Below are 27,716 nucleotides of genomic sequence, written 5' to 3'. Positions count from 1 at the left end.
GATCTAGCCGCTTCTAGGCGCACCTGCAATATGAAGTTATCGAGCATGTAATTAAATTTATTATTACTTTTCATGACGATAGCCTGCAATGAAATATAAGAATTCATCACCACAATTTTCATATAAGAAAGAGAAAAGTATGAGGAATATGAAGGATTATTTAGATTTTCTCTATCAAATGTAAAAAGAGAGCAGCAGCTAGATTTTTAAACAGATTTGATGCCCTGTGCATTCTCTAACACCGATGCGCGCCAAAGAAGCAAGCAACAATTTTGTTAGCTCTTTTGTTAATGGTAACAAACGCGCGAAACATGAAGAACATAGGCAGTCGCAAACTTTAAGCTCAGCAATAGTTCAAGAACTTTACTGCTGCCGAATGGTATTTACAAAACGATTGCTGAATAATCGGAATAAATCTTCAAAATGCAGAACATGTGGCGCTGTCAAACAAACTTGATAACAAGAACATTTTTTATCTTTCATCACGTTCCAGTAAATTGAAAGAAAAAAAAAACGTTTTCTGTGCGCTCCCAGTGCGTAATCGTCTAGTTAGAAAGCCTACCGAAGTTCCCTTGAAGTAACAGAAGGAAAGGTTATATCTGGCGTTAGTTTAGTAGTGTATACTATATTCTAGCCTTAACTATGCATATTCAGGTGCTCGTTATGGTTTGTACATATAAAAGAACTGAATGCCTTTCAGGCCAAAGTAAACCTTAAAAGAAAGTTTTTTGGGAGAGAAAACGTGATGACGCATTTACTTTGGGAACCGTTTTCCAGAAAGAAGGCTAGCGGCTGTCGCAAGACAAATAGCTGGACGCCATTGAGAGTTGCAGTTTTCGTTGGTGCACTCATTATGCTGATTTCTGGGTGAAAATAGTAGTGATGATAGAGTTCCTGAATAGGGGAAAGGGCTGCTGATTAAAATTTAGCCCGTAACCTTTGAACGTTTTGCGCAATGCTATAGGAAGAGATGGGCACTGAAGGATGGGCACGTACTGTGTTATCGAGGTTTACCGGAGAGGCAAGAAGTAGGAGTAGGTTTCCTTGTCAATAAGTATATAGCGAGCAATATCGATGAATTCTATAGAATTGTTGAGAGGGTGGTAGGCATCGTAGTTATGCTTAATAAGTGGTATAAACCGAAGGTTGTACAGGCCTATGTACCTACATGTAGTTATGATGACCAGGCAGTTGAAAGCTTCTACGAAGATCTAGAATCGACAATTCGAAAAGTAAAAACGCAGTATACTGTACCAGAACGGAGGTTTGGGCTAGTTGGTGATCATCCATGTTTAGGCAACTGCGCAAAAGGGCAAGAAGCGTTGTTTGAGCATAATGACCGGAGCACAAGAGAGCTGGCTGAGGCTTTCCATATCATCAGAAAAACAGACGGGTGTGTCAGCACACCATCCGTGTCTTTATCAGCCAGAGAAATGAGCCTACTTCACAAAGGTTAAAGGCTCATTGCACACGCATGTCGATTTGAAATTGATTTTATCCTGATAAGTACGTCTGGGTTTGACGCATGTTTTTTGACTTTGCGCATGTGCGCTGATTGAGCAGAGTATATATTGATCTGTGTTTTTCCTAATAAAGACAGTTGTAAGTTCAGCGTCGTCGTTGTGTACCTCCTTCCACTTGTCTCTGTCCTTTTGCGCTGTTGCCTAAACATGTATACTGTACTAATGGGCGACTTCAATGCCAAGCAGGCAGAAGACCAGGCAGTAGGTGACCATGTCATTGGTTCTAGGAATAGCAGGGGGAAGTTATTAGGGGAGAGTCCTAACGGGGAGACTAAAAATGAAACTGACTTCATACTGCGTTCAACCGCCGCCATTATGCAAGATGTAGAGGTAATCGGGAAAGGGTGATGCAGTGACCACAGGATGGTGAGGTCCCGAATTAGTCTAAATCTGAAGAAGGAATGCAACAGATTAGTAAGAAAGAAGTCCATCAACGAAACAGTGGTAAGGCGGAGGGCAGAAGAGTTCAGGATCTCGCTACTGAACAGATTTTCAGCTCTAACCGAGGATGGCGACATTACCCCAGAAGCAATAAACAATAATTTCAGAGATATCATTCCCGAGTGCGCTGTAGAAGTAGGCGGTAGAATAGTTAGAGAGGATACCAGTAAGCTGTCTAAGGAGACGAAAGATTTGATTAAGAAACGCCAGAGTATGAAAGCTTCCAATCCGAAAGACCAGATAGAATTGGCAGAGATATGAACGCTAATCATTGAGCGCAAAGTGGCCGATATAAGGAAGTATAACAAGGAGAAAATTGAGTATGCTGTAAAGAACGGGAGAAGCTTTAAAGCGGTGAAGAAGAAATTAGGCATAGGCAAAAATCAGATCTATGCGGTAAGGGACAAGGCGGGCAACTTGATCACGAATATTCAGAAGATAGTCAAAGTAGCCGAGGAGTTCTATACGGATCTATACAGTAGCCAAAGTAGTGAGGACCGTAATGAGATTGGCGGTAGCAAAAAGACAGTCAAATGTTCCACCAGTGAAGAAGGACGAGATTAAGAAAGCAATAGAAACTGTGAAAAGGGGGAAAGAATCTGCAGAGGATCAGATAACTATAGATATGTTGAAGGATGGGGGGGGGGGGGGGGGATATCGTGCAAGAAACACTGGCCACCATGTATATGTAGTACCTGGTGTGATCGGAAGTAGCGAAATCATAGAAGTACGCAAGCATTATTCTCATTCATAAGAAAGGGGACGCTAAGAACCATAAAAATTACAGACTAATCAGCTTACTGTCTGTTACCTGTAAGGTATTTACTAAGGTAATCGCTAATATAAGTAGGAAAACCTTAGATTTCAATCAAGCATGGGATCAAGCAGGGTTTCGGAAACCATACTCTACTATCGATCATATCCATATCATTAACCAGGTGATAGAAAAATGTTCGGAATATAACCAGCCCTTACACATAGCATTCATTGATAACGAAAAAGCATTTGACTCGGTAGAAACGTCGGCGGTGATGCAGGCATTAAGAAATCAGGGTCAGACAAGCCGTTCGTGAAAGTGCTGGAAGATATATATAGTGGCTGCACAGCAACCATAAAGAAAGCAACAAAATTTCCATAAAGAAAGGTGTTAGGCAAGGAGACACGATGTGTCCAGTACTATTCACAGCTTGCGCAGAGGAAGTATTCAGAGACTTGGAATGAGACCAGTTATGGATAAGGGTAGATGAAGAATACCTCAGTAATCTGCGATTTGCTGAGGATATCAATTTGCTAAGTAACTCAGGAGATGAACTGCAAAAAATGATGGGTGACCTAGACAGGAAAAGTAGAAAGGTAGGCCTAATAATCAATATGCAGAAGACTAAGGTAATGCTCAACAGCCTAGGGAAGGAACAGCCGTTTACGTTAGGTAGCGAAGCACTGGAAGTTGTATGCGAATATGTCTGGATAGGAAAGGTAGTAACTGCAGATCCGGACCATGAAAAGGAAATAACAAGAAGAATAAGATTGAGATGGAGCGCATTTGGCAGGCACTCGCAGATTATGACTAGCAGCTTACCGGTATCGCTCAAGAGGACAATATACAACAGTTGCATCTTGCCTGTACTCAACTATGGGGAAGAAATGTGGAAGCTAACAAAGAGGGTTCTACTTAAGTTGAAGACAACGCAGAGGGCGATGGAAAGAAAAATGGTAGGGATAACGTTAAGGGATAGGAAGCGGGCAGAGTGGGTCAGAGAAATAACTCAAGTCACTGACATTCTAGTGGAAATCAAGAAGAAGAAATGGGCATGGGCAGGACATGTAGCGCGAAGAAAGGATAACCGATGGTCGCTTAGGGCAACAAACTGGATTCCAAGGAACGGAAGGCGTAGCAGGGGGCGGGAGAAAATTAGGTGGGTGGAATAGGTTAAGACGTTCGCAGGGGTCAAGTGGATGCCGCTCGCACAGGACCGGGTTAATTGGAGGAATATGGGAGAGGCCTTCGCCCTGCAGTGGGTATTGTCAGGCTGAGGATGATGATGGTGATGATTATGATTATGATGATCGGTGCTAAGCATGATGGGTGCCCTGTGTTTGAGAAAGTAATATTAGTTTTGCTACAAACATTTTTGAATGACAATTATATAATTACTTGTGCATAGCAAGGTTTGAGACCTTCAAAGGTCAACCGCGACAGCGGTTATAGATCGCAGTCTGCTCTTCATTGTACAGTGGTAATATAACAGTTGTTATATTTCGGAATCTTAAGAGGGTTTTCGATACCCTAGCGCATTCAGTCTTATTCAAATTACTGTAGTATGGGTTGCTAAGTAACCGTCAACAGTACTTTTGTGTAAACCCGTTTTCATCCTCACGCCTAAAAGGTTTGACAGGAGTACCTCTGGGGTCCGTTTTAGGGCCAATTCTGTTCTCGATTTATGTTAATGAATTACCCTCAATTAGGTGGGCATCTGAAACCGTCATGTATGCGGGCGATACTGCACTAGTTTTTTCGGGGAATACATTGGACGAAATAGGCTACGTCGTGAAGACTGAGCTGGCAACTTCGTCAGTGTGGTTAAGAAAATTTGTTTAACACTTAACACCTCTATAACCAAGTACACTGCATTTCGTTCTGAATGCAGGCATATTGACACGCATTTACTAAAAATTTATTTCAACAGCTGTCTGCTGGAAGATGTTGACACAAATTACATAGGTGTTGTGTTGCACTATAGCCCGAACTGGAAACCACACATTGAGCATATAACCCCAAAATGAGCATCATCATGTTATGCTTTGCTTAGAACTAGAGCGCATTTTGATATATCCGTTTTTAAATCATTTACCGCGCCATTTTTGATAGCCACCTCGCCTGTTGTTGCACCTCATGGACTTCCAACTTGAAGGCATATTTGAATCCTATCATATCCCTTCGAAAACGGGCGTTACGTATTATGACCTTTTCTAACAGATTCCAGCCAATCCGTCCACTTTATCAAGACCTTGCAATACTTCCATTCATGCATGTGTTTCAGGCCAAAGTGTCAGTAACAGTTTATAACACTGTGTCCAAGAACTGCCCACTGATATTTTATGTTTTTGCTTTGCCTACTGGAAACACCAAGAATGCAAGTCACCTGAAATTTAATCTTCCATTACCACACAACATTTATGGACAGCGACTGTTGCAGTTGTATGGTGCAAAAATCTAGAATGATATTCCGCTCGAGGTCAAAATTTCCAAGAACTTTGTATATACTGTAAAAAGAATTTTCTTGATATTATGCTGTAGACACAAGCAGTGTTTCCTTAATGTTACATTACTAGTCTGTTCTGTGCTGTCAAGCTTATATGACTATGGACCCAAAGCAGCTTTGGCTATAGGCGCAAAAGTTTTTGAGGATTGGTTGATATGTTGAATAACAGAAATTCTTTTCTTCTCAAAACATTCTTCCTCTTCAGTAAAATCCAATGCCATATAAGATGACTTGAAAACAATAGTGCCGTGCCAAATATCCCAAAATATTCACTGCAATATCGCTATGAAAAAGCCCTTTCCTGGAACTGAGTTTTAAAGAGGAGCGTACCTCTGTTTAGGTAAAAGATAATCCTTATTGAGGCTGGAAGCTAGGTCTTTTGTACGTTTGTTAAAAGCCAGCCTTATACACGGCTGGACATTAGAGGGGGCAGGGGACTAAGCATACAAAATACCAGAGTCTCGAGCATATTGGGCACAAGAAAAGCAAATTTCCTGCGTTTCTGCATGTGAACGAAGCCAACAGGCGATGAGACCAAGAAAATATATAGAGGATATATTTATTGTGTTGATCAATGTGGAATAGTAATGTAAACATGCAGATAATTGTTCACAAAGTCGACGAAAAACAACAAAATATTGCCGATGGAATATAAACCTACGACTCCCGAAGAGGTAGGTCAGTTCAAGGAGGCCGTGGGTTGGAGTCCTCTCTGTAGCACTGACTGCTTTTTTTTACTTTCCAATCAACTATATCTATGAATAAATAATATTTCACGCTGATCAACCCCACACACAGACAAGCACAAAAAGGTCCCCAATGCTTTCCGTGCTCCCAGTGGCTTTTAGCTACCTTCGCATCTAATATTGATTTCGTCGTTTTCCTATGTTGGTTTGATAAGACTGCTTCAGCCATTCCAGTGGGTCCGATTTTAGAGAAAGTGCATTTGGCTGCTCATCTAAAATCTTTTGGCAGTTTCTCAAGATGGATTTATGCGTCACAATAACTGCATGTATCTTACTTGTACCTATCTCTTTATAGAAATCTGGTATAGCTTACTGCATATATTAGCGGGCTAGATGTAGTTAACTAAAAATCAGTAAACATTTCTACACCCTTTCACACCACATGACCTCAAATAGCTTCGACATTGTTACACCTGTGCTTCATTGATTGGTGCATGGGTGAATTAAAGAATCCTTTTGAAACGAACAAAAGAAACCAGAAAGATTAAGCCTGCAGAAAAAAGGGTCTCGCCTGCAGAAAAAAGGGTCTCGACTAGGGTGTGGCGCTTATACAAGGAACTGTTACTACTGCAGTAAGGTGATGCGTGCACGAAAGTATCAAATAGTGCAGAGATCGGAAGATTATGAACTGAGTTATAGACGCAAACCTTTGCTTAATAATATAAACAGACATGGTTGAAAAAAAAAATGGAGGTTTCCCTCATGCAAATGACAAGAGAATTGTTTTCGTCAGTTTTGACAAATTATGAATGAAATTGGTGGACAGGATGTCGCTGAGCAAATAAAGATTGAAATGACGAACACCTACCTCTTACGTTGTCGACCGTGATGGGTCTTGGCAACTTGCCTTTCATGACCTCAATCTGACAGTCAGTACCTCTCAAGAACATAGTCGTGTGCGTCGGAAGGTCAGTGTTCGATTTTGCGGGTCGGAACGTAATTAATGTCAAGCACTGTCTGCCGGAATAAATCTTGCGTTGTGACTTTAAAAGCATATGCTTATAAAGTGTCCCAGGGCTTCTTTACTCCTGTCAAGAGCAGTTGACAGCTTATGCTGCTATTGTCGTTATAAAGTAGAAGTCAAGACACGTGCTGTGTATACGAAACCAAAAAAGCAACTACTAACTGCGCTCATTAGCACTTACATTTCATTTTGAATGGGAAAGTTCTGCTTGAAAACTTTAATGAGTTCAGAATTCACGGTAGCGTCCACATGCTTGAAATACCTGAGCAAGCATGCAGCCATGACAGCCCTTGATGATGAGATATGAAGGACATAATTATCGCTGTTGGGAACTGCACTACTTGACACGGGAAAGGAGCTTTGAGGTCGCCAATTGTAAGCCATTAACGTCAAAAGCAAACTAAAGAAACACTTAAAGTGCTCTTAATAAATTTGACCGAAATGATGTTTTGGGTGGAAGGGTCATTTTATGTTTTGTGCATTTTTAGGCGGAAAAAAACAATTTTACTTTTGAAACGAACTCACGCGTTGGCTGGTTTATTGCGAAGATGTCCGAAATGAAACCTGAAGCCTATGCTGTCTTTAATGTACCTTGTGTTGATGGTACCAAAAGTTTGTTTAATTAATAAGCAAGAATATGTGCATGGTTTCTTGGCGGTTACCCACTAAGAGATGTAATTGCTGGGGTACGTTTTGATGTATCAAGTGATGAAACAACAGGGATGTTATTAGGAAATACACGTGCCACGCGCATAAATTGAGGCAGCTATGATTAGTCACTTGTACATCCATCTATTGTGGTGTGTGCCGACTATAATAATAATAATAATAATAATATTAATAATAATAGTGATGATGATGATGTGATGAGCCGGACTGTACCCACTTCAGGGCGAAGGCCTCTCCCATATTTCTGCAATTAACTCGGTGCTGTGCTAGCTCCAGCGACCACCGGTTGCCCTCTCTGCGGACTACATGCCCTGCCCATTCCTATTTCTTCTTCTTGATTGCCACAAGAATGTCATTATCTCAAGCTATTTCTTTAACCCACTCTACCAGCCGCCTATATCTACCATTTTTCTTTATATAGCCCTCTGCGTTGTCCTCAACGTAAGTAGAACCCTTTTCATTAGCCTCAATACTTCAGCCCCATCGGTTAGTACAGGCAAGATGCAACTGTTGTATGCATTCTTCTTGAGCGATTCCGGTAAGCTGCTAGTCATATTCTGCAAATACTTGCCGTATGCGCTCCATCCAAACCTTATTTCCCTATTCGTTTCAATTTCATGGTCTGAATCTGCGGTTACTACCTGTCCCAAGTAGACATATTCGCCTACCACTTCCAGTGCTTCGTTACCTATTATGAACTGCTGTCACTTCCCAAGGCTGCCAACATTACCTTAGTCATCTGAATATTGATGTTCAAGCCTAGCTTTCTAATACTTCGGTCTAAGTCGTCAATCATTCTTTTGCACTTCATCAGCTGAGTTACTTAACAAGGTAATGCCATCAGCATATCGCAGGTTACTGAGGTATTCTGCATCCACCCTTATCCCTAACTACTCCCATTTCAAGCATCTGAATACTTCCTCTAAGCAAGCTGCCAATAGTACAGGGGAGATCGTGCCTTCCTGCCTAACACCTTTCTTTATGGGAATTTTGTTACTTTCGTTATGCAGAATGATGGTTGCTTTGCAGTCACTATAGATATATTCCAGTATTTATGCATGCGGCTCGTCTACACCCTGATTTCGCAATGTCTGTATGACTACCGAGACTATTAATAAGTAAATGCTTTTTCGTAATCAATGAATGCTATGTATTAGGGCTGGATATATTCCAAGCATATTTTTATCCCCTGGGTTATGGTATCGATTTCATCGATAGTATAGTCCGTTTTCAAAAACCTGCTGAATCTATTTCTTGATTGTAGCCTAAGATTTTTCGTGATTCTGTTCCGATCACCATAGTAAGCACTTTATATGTAAAAGGTACTAAGCTGAGTGGTCTGTAATTTTCAAGTTCTTAGCGTCTCCTTTGTTATGCATTAAAATAACATAAACGTTCTTCCACGATTCCGGTGACGTCGATGAAACCAAGCATTACGTGTACAAGGTGCCCAGTTTTCCTAGCAAGATATGCCCCCGTCCCTCAACAAATCTGTAATTATGTGATCCTCCTCAGCTGCTTTCCTCCCTTTCATAGCGTCTAAGGCTTTCTTAACCTCTTCCTTTGCTACTGGAGGAACGTCTGATTGCTCTTCACTGGAGCAAATCTCGTGTTTGTCGTGACTACTACAGCTACTTTAGAGGTCCGTATAGCACTCTTTAGTAACTTTAGTTATTTCTCTGACCAACTCTGCACGCTTCCTATATCTTCGCTCAAGAGGACAGTATACAACAGTTCTCACCACTCTACTTAAGTTCGCTCGAGTTCTACTTAAGTAGAGGACAACCCAGAGAGCTATGGAACGAAAAATGGTAGGGGTAACATTAAGAGATAGAAAGCGTGCAGAGTGGGTCAGAGAAATAACTCAAGTTGCCGACATTCTAGTGGAAATTAAGAAGAAATGGACATGGGCAGGACATGTAGGGCGAAGAGAGGATAACCGATGGTCGCTGAGGGTAACAAACTGGATTCCAAGGGAAGGAAAGCGTAGCAGGGGGCGGCAGAAAGTTAGGTGGGCGGATGAGATTAAGAAGTTCGCAGGGGTCAAGTGAATGCAGCTAGCACAGAACCGGGTTAAGTGGAGAAATATGGGAGAGGCCTTCGCCCTGCAGTGGGTATAATCAGGCTGATGATGATGATTATGATGATAGAACTCTTCGGCTATTGATTGCCTTGTTCTTGTTAAGAATGACATTTCCCGCTTTGTCCCTTAGTGCATACCTCTGATTTTGCCTATGCCTAATTTCTTCTTCACTGCTTTAGGGCTGCTCCTACCCCCCCCCCCCCCCCCCCTATCCATTTTTTAGAGCATGCTCAGTTTCCCCCATGTTATACGTCCATATGTCGGCCACTTAACGCTTATTGATTAGCTTCGATATTTCTGCCAACTCTATCGTGTCTGTATCTATACATGCGTGCATATAATAATAAATATTTATAATTACCCGATTGCCTCCAGCAGTTGCACCTAGGTGAGGTGCTTTCCACCACACGAATGATCACACAATACGTATGTACACGTCCCACGAGCTCCTAGTATTTGATGAATTTCTTTCAAAGAGATAACAGATAATGCGACAGAAATTTTGCCATTCACGCTGGCAATGTTTTTACGGCTCTTTCGTCTCAACCTTTAGAAGCTCGAACGTTCGAATTACGGAGCGATAAGCAACTGCATTCAGAGAAACAAAAGCAATGTCTGCGGCGCAAAACGCAGCGCAGTAGGAAGTAGTAAGGGTCTCCGAGGTTGTCCACCCTCACCAAGTTCGAAGATCTACCTGACCGCGTTACCTGTACTGCATTTGACCTCCAAACGCATGAGTGCATCTGTCCCGAGGACCATTTCATGTGACGTGGCGCGTAGCGGTTACATCACGCTGTTTGTTGTAGGAACACGGTCAGGATGCCATTTGCTTGCTTGAACATGCCCCCACCTATGCATTGGTGGACCAGATGACGGCCGCGCCAATGAAACACGGAGCATGGCAACAGGCCGGACACACCTTATGACATATTTCATAGCTACTTCGGTCCCAGGAAACGTGAACTAAGCGGCGGATGTACTACGAAAGGTAGGGGCGCGCTTTGTCCCTGCAGACAAGGCAGAACTGGACGTGGCGGCGCCGCGTCCAAAGGGCTGTGCTTGCAATGGTGGACACTGCGTTCGCCATTCTCCTTTGGCGTCGTCATGACTGATGTTATTAACACGCCAAAAGAAACCTGCGCCAAATATTACAAAATAAAGACCGAAGTCAAACTTTATTTGGATAGTAGGTAAATATTGGAAGTTTTTTTCATTGCGATATGCGACGACACAGACGTACTTTAAATTTCTCCGAGCCGTTAATAAGGTTTCATCGATTCGATCACAATAAAAAAAATTGGTCATCCATTTGTACGAACCGACGCCGTAAGATTTTCCTTTGTATACCTAGCGATAAGAAAATGGAATGACCTGTCCTTTTCTGTGTTATACAGAAAGACAGCCTAACAGGCTAGCGGGAAATGTTCGCATTTTGGTTCGTTTGTTTTCGTTTTCTTTTCCCCTTTTTTCTTCGTTTCCCTATTGTGTGTCACGCATTTTACATTGCATAATTAGTACCCTTAGTCGTGTTGTAGTCGAATTGTTATGTGCTGGTTTTCAATGTATCGTTCTTTTTTTGTCCTCTTACATAGTCACATTATTGCTGTGCGACCTTGTAAGTCGCATCCTTTGATCGATGCTCCCCCCCCCTTCTCCCCCCCCCCCCCAACTTGTTTCGGTGTATGCCTAATAGCCATTTTTTGCATTTCTTGCGCTGGCAAATTATTGTTGTATTCTGTTCAGCGTTTTTGTTGCTCGATGCCCCTCCCCCTCCCTCCCCCCCTTGGCAAAACCCACTAGAGTCTTTAGGGTAGATAAATGAAAAAATAAAAATGAAGCTCCATCCGATAGCGGCCGTTGAAGAATTCAGACTACTTTTGCCCAAGCATATGCAGTTTCGGCCTGGCCTTTAAGTATAGCAGAAAAGTAAATAACCCGACAGACAATTCTAGTCCAGTATAGGAAGAATTCGTGACTTTTCGGCGCTGTAAATAAAACTATGCGGTTTCTTTGCCGAGCTATTTTAGGTGTGGCCGACCACAACTCAACCACTTTCATTTCAATCTTGGCAGGGGTAGGGGGGGGGGGGGGGGGGGCGCTCTTCTCCTCAGCCCCCTCTCCTTCCCCTCCGCACCTCCATTTCCTTAAGGTCGAACAATAGATTTATTCTCGAAGGCCGCTTAGGATACGGCAGGATTTTGCGGTGTCTTTTAAGTGGTAGTTAGAGCGCTCATTTCAGGTGTTCTGAAAGTTTTAAATCTCCCCCTCCCTCCCTCTTAATCCTCTACAAACGAGAGCCGTACGACTGTAGCTCTCTGACTGAGCAGCATGACCCGAATCATCGGGCCCTTTCCCTTTTGTGCGCCGCCTATCCTTCACCTACTTTTTCCTCTGTATATAGCACCTGTACAACGATGGCGCAGTTAAGGTGGCCTCTAAGTGAGAGACTGTTAACGCGTCTTTCGTTTTCCGCTAAGTGCACTCGCTGATTGAACGGGCGGGCCGGCCGCTTGCGCCGTTCATTATCCACGCATAGAGAGGCTAATTGCAAAAAAAAGGGGCGTGTCGCGTCTTTCAGCCCGCGGCGGTACGCTACGCCCATACTATCTAAATGACGGTGCCTTTTCGTATGCATATGAGGAAACGAGGGTGTCCTAATCTTGAACTTAGCCAGACATGAACGAAAAGAATGATCAAACTACCTTGTTAATGGGTTTTCTTTTGTACGTAAGAGTGTGAAACACCCGTTACTTCGCGAAATCTTCGGTTAAATCTTTGTGAAAATTCAGAAAAATTGTCAAACTTGTGTAATACTATTTATGTGGAAACGTTTGAATTCGGTAACTCTTCTCCCTTCTTCGTTTCTATATATTCTATGCACGTCCTTTTTTTGTTTTCACCTTGACATTAAAATAGCGGTTCGTACTTCGTAGCGATGCTGCCTACTCATCTACCCATACTAAAAGAAACCACTTTTACTCACGACGGAAAGCTTCCGAGCAGAATACAACGGCACCACACACAATACACAACTTAAGAAACGCTGCGAAATAGTGAGAAAGATGACTTTGTGTGAGCATTGTGACTGCAAATACAAAGTAATTAGTAAGAAGAGGAGTCAACAGTGGCCAACAGGGTGACCTAATAACGCATAAGTAAGCATGCAAGAACACTGCATCACCGAGGACTGATGAGCATGAAAACATTGAAAAGAAAATTTGAACATTGCATCACCGAGGACTGATGAGCATGAAAACATTGAAAAGAAAATTTGAATATAAGTTTGTTACATTTGCTAGCACATGAATGTGAACCAAAAAAAGGGTTGTCCTCCTGTTGTAATTATGAATTTTGAACACTGACGGTACTCACGAGAAGCCGAAAAATGAAGGTAGCAGTAGCATCGTGTAATTGTGTAAGAGACCTAACTGTTTTTGAAGAGTGAACAGTTTCTTACACGTATTGTGTCGCATAATTGTCACGATTCGAGAAATCCAATAACGCATGAGTTAAAACTTTGTCTTCTTCAACACGCGCACGTTGTGGGCTGTCTGCGCGGCCGTGCAATCTGTAAGTATTAAGACGAAAACCGTTTTAGGTTCATGAGTGTATGTCAGTGCGTGCGTCCATTAGAAGTATAACGCTTGTGCTGGAGATTTCACGGGAAACCGCCAGATTGTGGCGTGATGCCTGGTGACGTCGTGCCCGAATGTGACGTCACCATGACGCTGCATCTCGACATATCTAATAACCGGAACTGATGTCATCACGACATCACATCCTATCATGACATCAGGTCCAGCCATGACCGATGACTTCACCAAGCAATTCATGCCTATACGAAGTTGACCCCACCTGTCATCCATTTCAGTAGTCCGTGCTGCGCCTTTCATTTGTAGCTTCCTCCAATGCCGCATCACAGAGCATACCAAAGGAGGCGCAGTAAAGCAGGAATGATCGGCGTCTCAAAGGCTTTCACCTCATTGCAATTTAGTGGTCCAAAGTGCCTCCTATGTGTTTTTCTCTCAGGCTGTTACCGACGTGTCTGATGATTGAGGGTGTCCAAACTTCTGGTAAAAGCTAACGTGGAAGGTGGTATTAAGTTTCCACGGAAAATGAACCGATGTCTACCCAGCCATCAAGGCAATACTACAGAGATCATCTCTTGTTCACTGGGTGCCCCAGCTTTTGTTCCTATTCTACATCTGTGGGTCTTTTCTCATGAAAGATAGAGGGCTATTAGCGGATCCGCGCTTCCCATCTTTTCTTTGCATCATACAGTACTGCGTTTGAATTTCGGCAGTTTGCTTGAACAGTTAATAACTACGCAGAACCTCTTCTTTCAAAATGCCGTCAACATCTTCGTGTCCTGTACATCCGGCTGTGGTGTCCTTGACGTTCGCAGACATCAGTGGAGGAGTCGCGCACTTTCGCTTTATCTTAGGTTTAGCATGTTAAAGCTCTTTCGCTATTATTTTCTTCAATTTGTTGAAAGGTATCGTCGAAGGAAATAAATTAGAGGTTAGCCAATATGTCAATATGAAATATTTGCCTTCAAACAATTCAGAACCCCCTGCAGACCATCAAGACCACTACGCTCTCGACATTCATCGCTGAGCTTCAGTATAGTGAGGGCACTCAGTTTTGTTAAAAAGTGTGGTTCAATTTAGCGCCGGTACCAGGTACATAGTGCGTGTAAGACGCATACAGCAGGTGATGATCGCCACTGGCGATTTGTTAAGCTTTATGTCGCCGTGATCGGCAGTGTTTGGTAAAAATTCTGGCTTTGCGGGAATCAATAATCGTCACTCAGATTTATAGGCTTCTTTGACGCTTTAACTACTCAAAAAATGCGTGCTTTACGCATTCATGAAAACTGCGCCGCTGAGCCCAAGGTCAACGATCTATGTAGCGTTCAGTAGCAGCGAAGCACTTCTCGTTCATCACTGCAATCCAAATCGCCTACTACTTCCAGCAATGATCCGGGTTACTTCCGCATTCTGCCAGCTTAGGCAAAAGTCACTGCTGACAATCTTGTTCTATGGAGCCTACGCTCCAGTGGTGTTCCCACCTGATAGCTGTCAAACAGCGGCAGTAACAACGTGTAAAGGGCACGAAGGAAAGGCTTGTTTCGCCTCGGTCATTTTTCTTCTTTTGTAGTTACGTGTTCGTTTGCCGGCAATAAAGGTGGGGTGGAGAATAGGAATCAAGTATTCTCCCTGGTGTTGCACCGAGAAGTTCACACGCAACGTCGTCGTTTCGTAGTTTGCGGGGGAATTTCGCAGAGCTTTGTGAAAACCGAACAGTGAAGCAGAACGACCTTGAGAAGAAAAGAACCGGCCGGACTAAGGTTGCCTTTTTTATTTTCTGTTCTGCAAGTAGAGCCGCGGTCTCACTTTCCGATAAAGAATAGAATTGGGCGAGCCTTGCACCACGCAACTTCAGAAGCAAACGAAAAACGAAAGGAAAAAGAAACCCGGCAGTAGCATAATGTGTCCTGATTTTTGTGCTTGTTTAACAAAGCAACTATAGCATTGCCAGATCTTTTATGAAAGACAGAGACAACGCAGTCGAAAACAACAACAACGCCAAAATGTAAACACCGCGATAAAATATTCTGCATATCGGTCGATACTTAACGAACTATTTAACATTCCAATGACACAGCAGATTGTATTATATGCCGGTGACACAAATGTTTTGTTCTCTTGCGCTAACTTCCAAGAAGTTGAAACAAGGTCCAATACCTGGTTGAAAAATTTCACACTTGGCTCTCTTTGAACAAGTTCCAACTAAGCACAAAGAAAACAAAATTTATTCTTTCCCGCTACAAAAACGAACAAGTCAACCATAAAGCCATTCATGCCAACGTGTTTTTCAATAAATTTAACCTCGTCTGATTAGAGTTTGTTATAGCACGTGTTAGAAGGTCCTGCACTCTCTACAAAAATAACAGAAAACTATACCTTTCATAAAAATGACCTTAGCAGAGATACTAAGTTGCATTCTGCGGCGTACCTCAGCTCAAGTAAATCTTCCTCGTTCAAACTATGGATAAAAAAGAGCGGATTATCAAGTTATGCTCATCTGTAATGCCCACCCTCAAGTGATTGGTACAACGCTGGAAAGTGAAACAACTTGTAATTTCAGGAATGAATGTTCGACCTATACATCACTGAATGCTTGATTTGTGGCTCGCGATATTTCTTGCTTTTTTTTTTCGTGACCAATAATTTTTTTCTTTTACAACAGAGCATTGCTATTCACTGATTTCATAATTCATAATTTGCCTCTCCTGCCTTGAGGACAAACATCCTGTACTAACTCTATTCTCAAATAAATTGAGGCTGTCAGACATTTCAGTAGTTCTGTAGTATTAACACGATAATGTTATAAGCCCTGTTCACACACAAAAAAAAAAAAAATCGCCTTCGGCGTTGTCGGCGTCGGCGTTGTAAACGAAAAATCACGATCATGGCGCTGGCATGTGTTAGCTGCCAGTGACATAACAGCGAATTGAATGGACGTATATAGAGTTGCCTGACGCAACAGCTGCCAAATCTGGCGTTTCCTTTCACTTGAGAGGGTGACATCAGAAGCAACCTGCCAGCGCGCTTGCATTCTGGGTCAAAAACGTTAACCCGAGGACAAGCAGGCACGTTCATACGGCTTGGTTAAATCGGGGATTAATATATCCGTATGTAGCCTGTATACTCTATCGTGTCGTGTTCTTAAAGGCGGAGATGAGGTGCCCGCTATATTTGTTTGCAGTTCTGTTATTTTCTGTAGTACTGTTTAGTGCACTGTAATCCTGTGGTGCTTTTCTGTTTTAACTACACAGAATTTTTATGTTATTGCAGAAATAGCTCTTCTCAAAGCAGGTTCACTGTAAAAAACGCGAAGAAATTCTGTAGTGAGAACAAAAAAATTCAGCAGTTTTTTTTTTGTTTTTTTACTGGAAATCAACGGCATACAATTTAACTGGGAATGTAAAGGAGGTAGTTCTTCGTCAGTGTTTGCCTTACCCTTACGAAGCGGAGCGGGAAGTTTCATTCAGTTACCTTAATTAATTTCTGGAAACACTGGTGGCCAGGCTTGCTTGTTACGCTTCGCAGCGCTGGACGTCAGTCGGCAGATCAGCCTTTCATTCGCATCCAGAGTGTCTTTTGGCTAGCAAAGGAAGATTTAGATATTGATTAGAAAGGGTACTTCGGCACCTGTAGTGCGTTTCTTATAGTCATGTTCAACGCTGCCGATATATAATTCGACGATGGGGAAGGGCAGTTGAGACCGCTTAATAAATTATATGTTGCAAAGACCGGTTGATAACTTTTTATACCTCGGCCGCTGTAACCAGCTGATGAAGTTAGGACCATAACTTAAGAAGAAAGGAAAACCTGGACACCATTCGTATACAGCATGGACACCAAAACAGAGCTTTGACCGTAAGAATAAAGGTATGTTAAGGTGGGCAAGAAAAAAAAGCAAGAGATTAGGTACATATGAGATCCGGCGTGTGCGGCGCGTCTGGATGAGAGGGCTCAGCATTTTTAGAAATTGCGTTGCACAATATGGCGACAGACACGAGGAAACAGGGCAATCAAACTACGCAGGACAAGCGCGAACTGACAACGACAGTTTATCCATAAAATGTTTACGTTTGAAATGGTGCGCATGCTGTGCTTAATCAAATCCCGCATAGGCATTTCGCAGACAGTGTTACATCCTTACGCACCAATGCTTCTTTATTAGTTTTATCTCCTTACCCGAAGGCACAACTGATGATGTGCTTACGCACCTGTCTTCTCAAGCATCTAATATATGTAACGCTTTTCTTATTTCTCTTTCCTTTCTGTCTTTTGAACGGCTTACGATGGTGGTTCCTTCAAAGCCCGGCGTACATTTGTGTTTTGCGCAATGTGTTGCAAAGTTCCCAGGGTTCATAACATTGCTTACATCATTACAGTGCTCCTTTAACCTTGTGTTCTCACATCTGCCGGTTTGGCGAATTTAACTTATGCCGCCCAACAAGTTTACGTTGTACACAATGTTGATACCACATTCATCCAATCTTTCTTGGTGCGCAATTTCGCATGTGTTGCAAGGATTGTCTGCCTGGACAGTGAGTTCGCGAGTTTTCCTTGGACAGAGCATGAGCATGGATTATGTATTACGTAACACGTACTTTTCTCTATAAACGGTAGTTGTCAGTTCGCGCTTGTCCTGTGTATATTGTTTGTCCTACCTCCTAGTATCTGTTTCATACTGTCGAGCGCAATTTGTCAAAACCTTCAATAAACTAACCCCCACCACTTCTCTGATAGGGTTTAGTGTATAGTTGAACCCACTTAAGGCTATGATCAGGTCCGTAGTCCATAAAATTTCCGTAATCGAGAATGTTGACTTTCTCCAATTAGGATATCTCAAAACGCAGCTTATTTAGTTGAGTTCACAGGAGGCTGGCCCTTAATTCTCTTCAGAGTCAGTAATGCAGCACAGCCCAATAGCTTCGAACGGCAGCTCTAATTTTTTGAGCGCAGATTGAGGGCTTGATTCAGTAAACATTTCAAGCCTCCTTCTCCATACAAGTGTCTTGCGCAATACTTGCGAAGCAAAACGACATTACCAAAAGAACGCTTTCTGCTACTCTCATACATAGACGCGCTGGTATAACGACATAATAGCTGCCATATTTGTAGCGAAGTGGAGAAAGGCAAAAATGCAGAATTTGACAAAGGCACGCATTCCTAAAGCGGCATTCCTTTAGCATCTGAGGCGCTGACTGACCTATGGAATCTTTGGTTCTTCTCAAAAGATTTGAGGCATTCTTTAGAGAATGTTTTACCAAGAAGCAACAAGTGCATTCTGTGCTGCACATTCTAGGAGTAGGTAGCGACAAACTGGTCGCGTCATGGAATAAAGGCCAGCGACTTTGTCTCTCCCGAATTCCTGTCGCATTCCCTTCAGCTTTCTTAAAAAAGCAGGCCACGTCCTCGACAGGCTGTAATGCCCAAAGTGCTGGCTACTCTGCTTTCAAAATGCTTTAAAGCCGTATGGAATTTTATCAGCTACCAAAGCACAGTTTTGGTACCCGTTTTCAAGGAAAGCGTAGTTACTGTGAGCAAGAACATTTGAGCTGCGGATTCGATACTCGTTAACTCCATTATTGAGCGTGCTCATTATATCCTACAAGACACGGCGCCTGAAATCAAAGCATGCATGCGTTTTGTTAATGATACAGTCCCACAGGGAGTACTAGCGACAAGTCGAGAAATGTTAAGTACACAAATAAAAGTGCAAGTAAAAGCAGTACTTTGACACACTGTATTAGTGGTGCGTTTCTCAACGTGAAACGCGTGCTTCGAATCTACTTGTCCCGTTTCTTGTTATTTTTTCGCTACTCTAGCCGATATTTTTCCGAACGTGTAACAAAATTTTGGGGACATCAAAGTTCGCTTTTAAATGCCATACTCGATAGCGGTAACTGATGCCTTTAACCAGGCTGTCCGGAATGTAAATGTTTCATCTGACCATGAAAGGTTGTCCGGGACTGGGCTGAACCTTTTGTCTGAGTTTATTCTTTGCTACCAACAATATGATCGTCATCCTTGTCACTGTATTCCAGGTACACATAAACTTCTCCATTTATACATAGGACAAAATTGTGTTAATGGGTTTTTCAAGATCTCAACGCTGCCATTCAACAGATATCCCGAGACGCCGGTGTCCCAGATAAGAATAGATAGTTTTGGAAGGACGACCAGAATGTTGTGGCCCAGGTAGGCCAGCCACTCCCAACAATGATTGAGTGCCCTTGGGCCTCAGGGTAGGTGCACAAGAAGTAAGAGCTGCGATGTAAAGAAACCCTCCATGTAAAGCCTAATTTCTTGCTTGGGCAGCATTCTAATTGCTTCAAAAGAATATGGAATCGCTTTGAAACCACAGTTGCCGTTTTAATTCCGCTCCACAAAGGAAATGTCTACCTGTGCTAGTACTACCGCTAATACCACCTTTGTCAGCTACACGGCAGAATGTTGCGAGTGTTGATATTTTGAAGGTTACTGCCGCTGACAGTTTTTACGGCCAACAATTCTTCACTACATTTACGGAGCCTCCTGCATTTTCATCGAAACGAACAATGGCTCAGAATTCCTTCAACATGTAAGGTTTCGAATTCAACATCGTCAAGCAGACCTAAATATATGTGGAACCTGGTGCATTCTCACTATACACACTGGTCGTGCTTCTGCAGGGAAAAGCTTTGATGTTTCTGTTACTGATAGTCTGTTTTCGAAATGTTGTGGTCAATTCAATTACACGAAGTTTGACCCGCGCTGTTAAAGCCGCTGTAGTGGAGAGCATGGAATAATTTAGACCACTTGGGGAGCTTCAGCAGACACTGAAATTGTGCACAACATCGCACAAAACAAATGATGCTGCCATAATTACCTGTGAACTCGTGTTCACAGATAATTCATAGATAACTCGTGTTCATAGAGATGTCAGAAGTGTACCAGCTAACGGAATTCACGAGCCAGAGTCAAGTACGGATACCTTGAACCGCACGTTTTACGTACTGTATTTGCGAAAAGTAACTAAGGTGCAAGGCTTGTGCTTCTCAGTAGCATTATATAGAGTTAGTCCTCACCGAGGTTGTAGGTCTCTATTGTTTTTCCTTTCGCCATGAGAGGCTGTCACTTGTAACGCCAAGCTTGCTGCTGAACAAGTATTCTCATTTATCGGCTCCTTCAACGAATACGTGAAAGTTAGAAAAAAAAATAGAAATGAAAGGTATATTTCCAGGAGGAACAGTAGAACGCGAGGAATGTCCTCGAAAAGCAGGGCCCCTGCTGTACCCAAACAGCCCAGAAGGAATGCGCCCCTGAGTACCCCATGCCAACGCCAGCTTCCAAAACCATGCAGTAATTTATAAGGGAAGTGTGGGAAGTCATGCTCTATTTCTAGGGCTGTAGAGAAGGGCGTACAAGCTCAAAGGAGGCATCTCAGCGTGGTCGTTAGCTATGATTTACCAGTAAGCGAGTCCGAGACAAGACCTAGCTTCCTGCATCTTAACTTCACAATTCCTGCATTTCCATCCCTGCGCTCTTAGCCCTTCCCAGGAGAGCGACGGATGAAGAAGCACCCGTACTTATTTCTTTGCTCTCACAAGGTAATTGGCGGAAACTCTATGCGGCCTTCCCTAAGCTCATCGCAATGTCCCTGCAGCTGCTCATTCATTATTCAGGACAGCAAGAATGCTATAAACAGCACCAACATAGCTTGCAGAAATGCCGGCGAAGAATGGCCTGTGACAAAATGTGGCAGCTCCTGAGCCTTTTCGGGAGCTACCCAGAGAACCCTAAGAAGCAATTACCGTGCCTTTGCTTTCTTCATAACATTCTGCGCGCTCAGAGGCCGTGCAGGCGAGCAGCGCTTGAATAAGGCGCTAATGGTTGGCTCGAAGACGGCCGAGGCTTAGCCAGTTAATTGCGGGCTTCTGTTGTCTTAGCTTTCCAGCGTCGCAAATCTTGGGCTTCGCGACAACGCCAAGGTGGTCCAAGAACAGCGCGGAACAGAACTGCGGGCTGGTTAAATATTTTTCCGAGTACGTGCATTATTACGCAGGTAAACGTGCCCCCCCCCCCCCCCCCCCCCCCGCTTTCAATATTTCTTCAATATTGCATGCTTTAGGCTGGACCGTTACGTCGTTTGTTTCCGTCTTACCTCTAAACAGCCAAGCCTCAAACCTTCTTTCTTTCTTTTAACTCTTTTTCCTGACTATCTGTAGTTACAACGACACAATAAAAACAACGACTTCTAGTTTCGCTGACACGGTAATATGACAGCTTTGCTGACTGCTATAAGCCCGGACACAAGGTTTATTATTTGGCTCAGTCTGAGCTAAATTTTTTCTCTGACGATGAAGCTGACACAGCCAAAGGACTGATATAGCAGCGAACTGTCTTATTGGGAGCATAGAAGCATGACATTCTTCTGGAGTAAGAGTGCCGGCTTCAACAACATTCTTTTAAAAGTACAAGCTCGCAGTTGTGGGCAAGTAGTGTTATCCGAAATTGCTTATTCTTTCGTTTAGAGTGTGGCTTAGAATTCGGCTTTCTTTTTTTCGTGCATAGTCGTTCGGAGGTGTGGAAAAAATTATGATATTGACAGCTACACTTCTTTCATCTTCGTCCGGCATTACAAAAGCAGCCAATGTGTTCACCTGCAAAAAACACCATTTTGTAACAGGATCTGTGCTACAATGTGCAGCTCGGGAGAAAAGTGGCTGCCAACCCATTCAATTGGTGATTGCATTATGTGCTTACTATACGCACTGCGTACTATATACCTTATGTAAATTGCTATTCTGGGCGGATGATGAAAGAAACGACCTGGCAGAAAAATTAAATAGTCACGCTAAGAATAAATATCATTATGAATGACTGTATTAGGGGAAGGTACGCGCATGCATCACCGCACTGATGGCACTGTTGCCTTACTCTAGCACATAGTCGTGTTCGAGCATATTCTTAACACATCCTACGTAGCGTAATGACAGGTGCAGCAATTAATACGCTGAATTTGTTTTGTGTCTGCCATCCTCTTGTCCTACCGAGTGGCCTGTAGCTCTACAACAATCAGCAGTCTATAAAGATAAAGAGTTCTGCAAGAGTCGCTCTTTAAAGAGACTTGGAGAACATTATATTCATAGAGCAGTTTTGTTTGCAGGGTCTGAAGTTTGCAAATTTGTTGAGCAAAGCTTACATTCGCTTCCGTTGATGTCTGGTTCACAAGTGATGCTCTCTTTTTTTTTTATTTTTTTGCGGCAGACACTGGGTCGTCGTGAAGCAAGGAGGTGCATGTGAGGTGCTCCCAAATAGAAAGAAAAACAGAAGGCAGAAGACCGCAAGTATAATATATCAGGCAAGTCTTTTTGGGAAATCTAAACGTCGCCCCTTGGGATGTTGAAGGAGGCAATAATGGCTACTGTCTTTCGTGCTGCTCGTGGTCGCAACCAGTTCAGTTCAGTTCAGGCGTTCAGTCGTGTCCGACTCTTCGTGACCTTATGGACCATGTCACGCCACGCTTTCCGGTCTCTCACTATCTTCTTAACATCACATAGCTTCATCTGCAATGCCTCGAGAATGCCATCTAACCATCGCGTTCGCTGCCTACCCCTTCTCCGGCGACCCTCAACCTTTCCCAACATCAAATCTTTCTCCAGCGACTCCTCTCTTCTCATCAGATGACCAAAGTAGCTGAGCTTTAACTTTAGAATTTCACCCTTCAATGAGCAGTCAGGGTTTATGGTCGACAATATCGACTGATTTGATCTTCTGGCAGTCCAAGGAACTCTTAAGAGTCTTCGCCAGCACCACAATTCAAACGCGTCAATTCTTCGGCGGTCAGCCTTTTTCACAGTCCAACTCTCGCATCCATACATCACAACTGGAAAGACCATAGCACGGGTTATACGGATCTTGGTTGGTAGACTAATGTCTCTGCTCTTTACTAGGCGGTCAAGGCTAACCATTGCTCTCTTTCCCAGAAGCAGGCGTCTCCTAATTTCATGGCTGCAGTCTCCTTCTGAAGTAATCTTGGCGCCCAAGAACAGAAAATCTGTCACAGCTTCCACTTCTTGTCCATTGATGCTCCAGGACTTGATAGCGCAAGACGCCATGATCTTCGTCTTTTTAATGTTCAGTTTAAGCCCAAACTTCTCACTCTCTTCTTGTACGCGCATCAGAAGTCTCTTGAGTTCCACTTCACTTTCTGCCATTAAAGTGGTATCATCCGCATATCTAAGGTTGTTGATACGTTTTCCAGCAATCTTCACTCCAGCTGAAGACTCGTCCAGACCGGCCTTCCTCATGATGCACTCTGCATATAGGTTAAATAGGCAGGGCGACAGTATGCAGCCTTGCCTCACCCCTTTCTCAATCGGAAACCAATCAGTAAGGCCATGCCCAGTTCTGACTGTGGCCTCTTGCCCTTCATAAAGGTTCCTGAGGAGACAGATGAGGTGAATTGGAACCCCCATCTCTTGGAGAGCTTGCCCCAATCTGCTGTGATCTACGCAGTCAAACGCTTTCGCATAATCAATAAAGCAGAAGTAAATGGGTTTCTGGAACTCTCTTGCTTTTTCCGTGATCCAGCGAAGGTTGGCAATTTGGTCTCTAGTTCCTCTGCCCTTGCGAAACCCAGCTTGCACGTACGGAAGCTCCCGATCCACATACTGCTGCAGCCTACCTTGCAGGATTTTTAACATCACCTTGCTAGCATGCGAAATAAGCGCGATCGTGCGGTAGTTGGAACAATCTTTGGCACTGCCTTTCTTTGGAATGGGGATGTAAACTGACCTCCTCCAATCCTGTGGCCACTGCATCGTTGTCCAAATCTTTTGACATAATGTATGCAGTGTGTTAACAGCGTCGTGGTTGAGGTTCTGAAGCAACTCAGCTGGAATACCATCAATTCCGCTAGCTTTGTTCTTAATTGTGACTGGCCATAGGGTTTTCTTGGCAGGAAATACTGGAGTGGGTTGCCATTACCTTCTCCAGTGAATCACATTTTGTCAGAACTCTCTGCCGTGACCTGTCTATCTTGGGTGGCCCTACACAGCAGAACTCACGACTTCATCGAGTTTCGCAAGCCCCTTCGCCACGACAAGGCAGTGATCCATGAAGGGGTCGCAACCAGTAGCAGGTGGAAAAAGAATTTAGTGAAAATAAGTTTTCTAAAATGCAACCCCCGCTATCCTCAAAACAGTTCGGTTCACAATACTGCAAGCTCTTCCGTATTGAAATTATTCATTAGACCCGACTTTTTTTTTTTTTTTTACGCAGTACATGTAGTAGTAAATGCCACTCGGACTTTTTTTTGTTTGTTTGCATGCGTCAACTTATTCTCATAACCTTGCTGTGCCCGTTCGACTCTTACTCACTTTTACGCTATGGCGTATAGAGCTCGTTTCATTGAAAAGGCGTCACTGCGACCTGAAAAAGCTTGACATCATTCGAAAAGCGTGAGAAAAAATACGCACGCGATTTCGTATAAAATTTATAACGCAACCTATCTGTGTGCCGCATTCCGGATGCTGTAGTACCGTTTTGCTTCCCATTTAGCATGCACCTCTAGTCAGTTTAGAGGCTAGTTTACGAGATCGATTTGAACCGATGACATGAGACACCCCATTGCAGACCGCCAATGTTAAATGTAAATATATTCCGAGAAGTTAGAGACATTTCGAGTTTCCTTTTCACAAAAAAAAAATCATAAAGACGTCAACTTCCTGCCAAATTCTTAGCCGAGATCTCGACGCCAAACCGCCCTAAAAAACTATAACAAATCATGGCAAACAGTGCTAGGTTAAGGCGTGTTAAAAGCGCTGCTGATTTTGTGTGGCTTGGTATACAGTTCGTCCCGCCGAATGGGCGCAGTTTGCGTGATCTTGCATCGCCCAAGTAGCTGTCAAACATGTCGGAACAACACGCACGCTATCCTGTCAACTCTTAGGAGGTGCCTAAGCGTCTTTCAAAACTTTTTGTTCACCTATATATCATCTAGTTCCTGTCTTCCAGTATACGGTAGCGAAGAATTCTTTTTTCTCTAGGTTATTGTTACTTATGTGGGTTATTTATGTGACCATTGTTCCCTCCTTTAATTTTCTTATTTCCTTCATTATGGATTGCAAACGTGTGGAGTATAAAGAAAGCACTGAGACAAAATTACAACATTCCCTCCGTCATCATTCGGGCCAACTGGTCTACGCTGCAATGGCGCCTAGGAACCTTTGTTTTGCACACTAAACGTAAATGGACTAATTTGCTGTTAGCACATCTTGATTGCTTAGGTGCGAAAGCATCTATTTTGATCACATAAATAATGCAAAAAAACATTGTCATCATTGAATCGGCATTTCAGCGAAGAGACCATAGACAGCGAGATCAAGGAAAATAAGCATATATTTTTATGTACATACAGATAATTAACATCTTCACGTGTGCCTCCGTAACAACAGCGCAAAGCTAGCATTGTGAAACGCAGCCACGCGACACAACGGAGGACGACCCAAGTGGCAGTGTCGACTCCAATTTTTGCACGACTTTCACCTCAGTCTTCTTTGCAGAAACCGAACACTCCTCCATCTTTTAGCCGTGGTACCCGTGGCCGTAACCATGTCCATAGCCGTATCCTCCGTATCCGCCGTATCCTCCGTAGCCTCCGTAGCCTCCGTAGCCTCCGTATCCTCCGTATCCACCGTATCCGCCGTATCCACCGTAACCTCCGTGACCACCATAGCCGTGCTGAATATGCGTGGAGTAGGCAAAGGCACGGCCCACAGGATACCCGTAACCGCCGTAGCCGCCATAGCCGCCATAGCCGCCGTATCCTCCTCCGTAGCCGCCGTAACCCCCGTATCCACCGTATCCACCGTAGCCTCCATACCCGCCATACAATCCAGCCGATGCTACTGTGGCAAGGACGGCCAGCCAAACCAAAGTAACCTGTTTATGCAAAGAGAACAAAGAACGAAACAGATGCAAGCAAGTTTTAGTTTTGGTGGGAAAGTATAGAGGTCAAAGCACATCGCCTCTTTAGTATCGTTTTATGCGAGAGGTTAATTTATTGCAATAATATATTCTGCCATTACGTTTGTAGCACTAATCGTATGTAACGTAGGGTAACATAAGGGGCTACGCAAAAACCAGCGCATCAGTACCGACGCTGGGAGATCTTGCTTGCGCAACAGAGCCAACACTAAAAGGTATGGCAATGTGAACACATGGCAGTCTAGTATTTAATATTTCCGACTCACATTGATGCTAGGAATCATCAAAACAACTAGCCGCTTTGATGCACCGCAGTTACGTAGTTTATGATATCCAAGAGTATCAAGGCCGCCCAACAAGAGCCAGGAGAAATTCAAGAGTGCTTTCATTATTAGCGGGAAAATTGCCTTTCTTTAATAAGCAGGAACAGTTGTGAAGAAAATTTCATTATCGTCAAATTTGTACAATTAGTTATTACATAATTTCCGAACATTAACGGCTTCGTTACACCTCAGTATTGTGGACAACCTTTTCTACTACCAACATGGAAGCAAATGTTTTCCACTAAACTGTACTAGGAAATGATGTTTAGTCGGGAATATACTGAATTTCAATTATCAACTTGGAACTTAGACGCCCTAAACTCATTGTACAAAAGAAAACTAAGATTGTTGATGAAATACACTTGGTTTTGAATCATTGTACAATTCAACAGTAAATCGTAAGCTTTGTTTAGGCCGAGTTATAGAACTCTTTTCTTCTTTATTATGCCAAAGTTTCCTTTCTATATGTTCATTCTCTCCGCAGCAATATCCATGGTTGAATACTGTTGCAGCTTTGTCTACATTTAGAGCATGTTATGTACAAAACATATGTTGTGTATATACTTTTACAAACAAAAGCATAATAGGTTTAGAAGACTTCCTAACGAACATAAATGATCCCACATAACTGCAGTGCGAAAATTGGACGAGCACAAGGAAAGAAAAGAACACACGACAAGGATATTCGCTGCAATTCACAACTGATTTTATGTGGAAGCTAAGTAATCAACTTGTCCGAAAGCTCGTTTTACTAACGCAAAAATGAATTAGTTGGAGGCTCTGCTATTCTTCAAAGGTTGTTGTTAGTTCATTTTTTTTTTTTTGCTTTTAGCTCTAAGCAGCTTACAATAAATGTCGGCGGACATTTTAAATGAAACGAACCGTCCCACGCACCAAAATTTGCTCTTTTCAAAGAAGGATGCATTTAGTTTCACTCAAATTCAATTTATCGTCATTGCCTGTCATTTACAATCTAGCTAAATATTTGCTTGCAGCCAGAAGGAGGCAAAAAGAGAGAATACGTAATGTATTCCTGGCGCCTTGTGTTTGTACTCACGTCCCTTTGATATCATGGGAACAAAGTAAGTATCGCTGCAACATGAGGGATTATACATACATTTTCCGTGCTATCCATTGGGCCTACTACGTCC

The 27,716-nt window shown here is 43.1% G+C and overlaps 1 protein-coding gene and 1 long non-coding RNA gene across 2 annotated transcripts in view; one reads left to right on the top strand and one right to left on the bottom strand.

Moving 5' to 3' along the window:
- The window catches only part of LOC146185297 (uncharacterized), a 601,519-nt gene that overhangs the window by 9,953 nt on the left and 563,850 nt on the right, over positions 1-27,716 (top strand). The gene's annotated exons all lie outside the window — the stretch shown is intronic.
- Positions 25,841-26,203, bottom strand: LOC146185299 (uncharacterized; the record flags this gene model as incomplete). The annotated part of the gene is made up of 1 exon (XM_084605502.1): positions 25,841-26,203. A coding segment is annotated over one exon (363 nt), but the record flags the coding sequence as incomplete, so codon positions are not given.

The sequence above is a fragment of the Amblyomma maculatum genome, chromosome 6, assembly GCF_055883805.1.
Source record: "Amblyomma maculatum isolate TAMU_Amacu chromosome 6, ASM5588380v1, whole genome shotgun sequence".
NCBI classification, from domain to species: domain Eukaryota; kingdom Metazoa; phylum Arthropoda; class Arachnida; order Ixodida; family Ixodidae; genus Amblyomma; species Amblyomma maculatum.
The sequence above is the reverse complement of the archived record's forward strand: the minus strand, read 5'-3'. Positions and strand labels throughout refer to the sequence as shown.